Source organism: Micromys minutus (genome assembly GCF_963924665.1).
Source record: "Micromys minutus genome assembly, chromosome: 2".
Taxonomy (NCBI): Eukaryota; Metazoa; Chordata; class Mammalia; order Rodentia; family Muridae; genus Micromys; species Micromys minutus.
Genome location: NC_137971.1, coordinates 95,406,058 through 95,411,057, shown reverse-complemented (window position 1 = coordinate 95,411,057; position 5,000 = coordinate 95,406,058). Strand labels below are relative to the sequence as shown.

At 48.2% G+C, this 5,000-nt stretch overlaps 1 protein-coding gene across 1 annotated transcript in view; it reads right to left on the bottom strand.

Annotated features, from left to right (window-relative positions):
- SLCO2B1 (solute carrier organic anion transporter family member 2B1) overlaps positions 1 to 5,000 on the bottom strand; it is a 45,744-nt gene that overhangs the window by 20,758 nt on the left and 19,986 nt on the right. The window contains 2 exon segments of the mRNA XM_080913076.1: positions 2,038 to 2,228; positions 4,914 to 4,997. Of these exon segments, the coding sequence (XP_080769202.1) occupies positions 2,038 to 2,228; positions 4,914 to 4,997 (275 nt within the window).

Sequence of the window (5,000 nt, the reverse complement as noted above, 5' to 3'; positions counted from 1 at the left end):
CAGTCAGGACCAGTGTCACAAGGCTTCACGACACATAGCTCTCAAGAGCCGACTCCAGGAACCATGGCAGACAGGATTGCACATTCTCAGAACCCAAGGCAACTGGATAGTGCTCCAGGAATCTGACCTCTGCCCCTTATATGTGCCACACGCAGCAGCAAGCATAGGGAAGTGACTTGCTGCAAAGGTACATGGCTGACCCGTGACCCAGTCCAGCAGACAGCCACCCACGCCTATTGTTCTCTGTTCAGATATAGAGCCCGGCTCAGAGTATCTGTCACTAGACACACAGCCTCTTGTCCTCCCAAGTGACATTCCCATTTCTAAGGACTCCTCTACAGGTTCTGGGAATGTGCCTCTTGGCCCAAGCTAGGCAGAACTGAGATTCCAAGCCAGCCCCCTGCCTCCAGAGAGGGCAGAGGAGCAGAGGCACCGTCAGCCGCTGTCTCTGGGAACTTCCGCTGCAGAAGAAGCATCACTCCTGGACAAGTCTTGCCCCAGGACAGCCTATCCCATTTCCTGCTCACTGGTGCTCTGCTGTCTGCCCCCAGCATGGCCACCATGACCTCAGTGGCCTCCCTCCCCATGTTCTTCCTAGCCTCCAGTCCACCCAGCACCTGGTAAAGCAGCTGAAGACCCCTTGTTTCCTGTCCCTCCAAGTATACACTTGGGTCTTGAAGCTAGCAAAGATTTTATGATCCTGACCCTAGCTGGCTGTCCCAACCTGAAGTGTCTTTGGCCCTGGGGTGAGGTGGTTGACAAGCCTCAGTAGGGCATAGAGCTTAGACAGACTTGAACTCACATATTCTAAAAAATTAACCCTTGATTTTAAAAAAATGACAAAAAAATGACCCTTTCAGGTCTACTTGCTGGGTCAAACTTTCTTGTTCTAAGGAAGCCCTCTCCCGCACACCAGTATACAGGTTCAGAAGCACTCGGACCCTGCAGGAAGTAGAATTCCTTTTGCTGCAAGAACATCCGGGAGTTTTTTTTTTTTTTTAAATAAATTGGTCTTTTGCAATTAAAATTACTTAGCAACAAGCACTTTACTTAACTTTTAAGTTGAGGTCTTAACAAGCAGCCCATGTACTTGGGGAAAAGAGAAAACATAATGTGCAGAGCTTTATAATGTAGCCAAGTCTGTGCGTATTAAAAGTAGCAATCAAACTGAAGTTATACGTGAAACTGAAATTATGTTGTCAAAATAGATTTTTCAGACTCCTTTCCAGGGCCAGACATAGCTTAGTGGTCCAGCCCCTGCCATTGCATGTGCCACCTCTGAGAGGTTTGGACCCCAGTAATAATAATAATAATAATAATAATAATAATAATAATAATAATAATAATAATAATAACAATAACGATGATGATGATGATGATGATGATGATGATGATGTTTGTTGTTTCTCTTTTTTTTTTTTTTCAATTTGGAAGCAACTTACTGTCTTTTAGACCTCATATTTTGGAAAATTCTTAGATAGAATAATGTATCCTGCCCTGTGGTTCCTGGTTCCTGGCCTCTCAGTCATGTGACCTTGGGCAAAACCTCCCACCAGCCTGCCCAGAGTCCTCAATGTATACTTAGCCCTACCGCTGATCCTAACAAGGCCAGCCAGCTTCATGGCTGCCGTGGAACCCTATGCTGAGGTTGTTTGCACCAGCATCCCTCAGCTGTCTTCTCTGTCCTTGCCAGTGTCCTCATGTCTAGCTCAGATTCCTGGAAGAGTCTCAGGAACTCTTCCTACCCCCATGTCCTACCCCCTCTACTTCTCAGCATCTTCCAGCATGGTCAGAATTCCCAACATTTCTAAGTGACTGACGCTCCCGGACTTATTCATTGAATCCGAGCAAATCACTTCATTCTTCCTCTGGCCCCACAAACTCCTGGATCATGGGAGGGACCCATGATGGTCTCAGTATGTGTGTGCCTGTTAGAAGGCAGCAGTGGGGTTTCCTCAGGAAGGATGGAGCCTCACTAGGAAGCATTACGGTGGGTTCTGGAGCCTGAGTTGGGGCTGGTACGCGGAGGGTGTTTACCTTGCTGCCAGTTGGGGCCCCACTTGCCAAGACCTTCCGCCTGAAGTGAAGCTCATGCTCCTCCTTGGGCATCTCTCTGGGGAAGAAGAAGTAGGGGCTGGCAGCCAGGACCACCAGGCCTGTAGAGATGAGGAAGCCCAGCCACCAGGCGCCCACCCATCGGGGATCTTTTGTAGTCAAGTTGATGCCTCCTGGAAGAGAAAACCATGGTGATGTTAGTGTCATGGTTGGCTGTCATTTCTGCTTCTGAGAACTTTCAATCAAGAGGCCAATGCAGTTCTGGGGGGGGGGGGATACCTGGACCCCAGTGTTAACCTACAGTTTTAGGCCAGCTACTTGGTCTCTGTGCCTTGGTTCCTTCCACTGTGATACATAGATATTAGTAGCGTCAGGAATCAAGGTTTTGTATGTCATAAGATTGTTGAGAGAATTACTGAAAAAAATATTGCAGTAAACACTATATATATATATATATATATATATATATATATATATATATATATATATATATATGGTAAATTTAATTAAAAATTTAAACATCTAAAATTCCTGAGCACTTAGGAAGTGGAAGTAATAGAATCAAAGAATCATAACAATCCAAGGTCGCCCTTAGCTAAGTAACCATTGAGTCTGAAGCCAATTGGGGTACAGGAGACCCTGTCTCAAGACACAAACAAAATCTGTGAAAGACAGACAGGGGAAGTGCTTCAAGCGAGTTTTGTCGTCACGGGTTCCTCCTCTCCCATTTCTATTCCCATTGCGTTTCCCACTATTAGACAAAGCATTAATATGGAATGGAATGAAGGTGGGATTGTTGCTTTCGTGAGAGCATGTTTAAAATGACTAGGGCTGTTTAATAGAACCATTTGAAGTTATTGAAAATACCATAGGAAGGGGCTTAACAAATGTGTTCCTTTAACGAGCATTATCCCATGGGTTTGGTCCCTTATGTAATTTAATTAGAACATGATGCTTAACTGTCCAAAAAGCTTCTGAAGCAAAAGGCTAAAGAACAAACACCTTCCTTTAGTCTCCCCAGGCTGGGCAGCATTTTCTCTGAACTGAGACATCAGGAGGCGGGAGAAACTTGCAAGCTCCAAAGAGCCCCTCTCTAAGGTTACAACAGCAGTAAGACATTTTGGGCAGGAGAATACCTCTCTGGTGGGGCTATCAGCAAGTTGTGCAGGAAACTCCAGGGATGCAGCTTCTGTGTGCTGTCCCTTATGGTGTGGTGGGGCTCTCAGTGATGCCCTTGAGTCCCCCATGCTCTTGAAAGTAACTCCAGTAAGCTCACTGGCTCACCAAGCTTGCCTAAGATGGAATTGTTTCTTTGTCATCCTTGCCCTATCTGGGGTGAAAAGACGTTTGCTCACTTCTCTCCAGGAAAAGTCACACAACACCCCAGCCTCACAGGTACTTTATAAAAATACAAGTCCCCAGTAGCACCAACCAGCAGCAGCTCACACAGCCTGTTCTCCAGGTGCTGGGTCGTGAGCTTCCCCGGGCAGGGGTGAAGGAGCCTAGCTGGCACTTGGATGCAGTTCCAGATCACCGATGGGTGTGGCTTCTCCACTGATGGTATTCAATGCCTTCCTTGTTTCCTGTCTGCCCTGGCCCCATGCCGGGCTAAAGAGATCCTAGCTCCTCTTCAAGCACATGCCAGTCTATGCCTGCAGCAGGCGGGAACCACCCATCCTTCAAAATGACCTGGAAGGAGGCTCAGAGGTAAGTAACATCCACCCCGTGTGCCAAGATGATATCAACGGATAGAAAATGTATACTTCCTTCCAAATGAAGGTGTCTGGGAAAACCTAGGCTACCCTAACTCTCAGGGCCTTTCCCTCACAGCATCAAGGGGCTGCTACCAGAGCCCCTTCGTCACTGGTGTTGGGGCCCAAGGTTCTAGAAGAAAGAGAGAGAGGCAGTATTGCCACTTGTGATGGTTGTACAGAATGGTCCAGACCTGTCCTGGCTCATGAGAGAAAGCCAGAGGATGACCCCGGGCACACATGTGCTGTTGGTGGATTCTAAGACCTGCCAGAAAAATCACCAAGTGAGGAACGGGACTGCTGAGCCAAGGGCATGCCTGGCACATGCCTGGCACTCATGTGCTGGTATAAGAAGCAGGCAGCTGAGACGCCATAGTAACCTGCTCTAACAGGATACCATCCCCCACCCTTCATCCCCCCCCCCCCCCCCGCACATGCAGGGATCCAGAGCTCTTGGGCCCCTACAGACCTTCCTGGCCACCTTCAGACCAGTGTTTAGCCAGACTCCTTGGTCCACTCTGACCTCTAGTTGATTCTGAGAATAGTTTCTCAAATGAGACCCCCAGAAGTTTCTCAGATTCTGAGGTAGTTGCTTGGCTAAAGGGGTCCTTCAGCCCCCCCGCACCCCGACCCTGTCTCAGCAAGGAGAGGCCCAGGAAAAAACACCAGTGACTGAGCTCTGCTCTAAATTCTCAGATGCTATGGCCCGAGTCTTAGGTAGCCTTCCCCCTGGGAATGGTGCTCCTTACAGGGTAAGAGGGTGCGTTTTGTTACCCGTTAACACTGTGTCTGTGGTGTCTGTGCCTGGGGGAGGGAGGGTATACAATAAGGTCTGGTGGTGACAAAGGACACAACTTTTCAAAAGGTGGCACTTTACAGTTTATCTCTGAAACGTCACCAGATTCTGGTGGTAGCCTCAAGGGATGGGAGGATAGAGATTATCAAGCGTGCGGAAACTGAGGACAGAGAGTCGGAAAAGGATCGTTGAGAGTCAGTGTTTCTGCTGAGGCTGTCATACGGGTTCCTGGTTGTGTATCTCTTGTAAGAACAGTGATGAGTTAGAGTGTATGTGTGCACCCCCAAGGAAGATGAACTTCAGAGGCTCACCTTCTGGCATCCGGTCAATGTCCACATAAAGACGTAGCATGAGGCTACCCAGCCCATAGGCCAGGCCAGGCCCCATCATGGTTATTG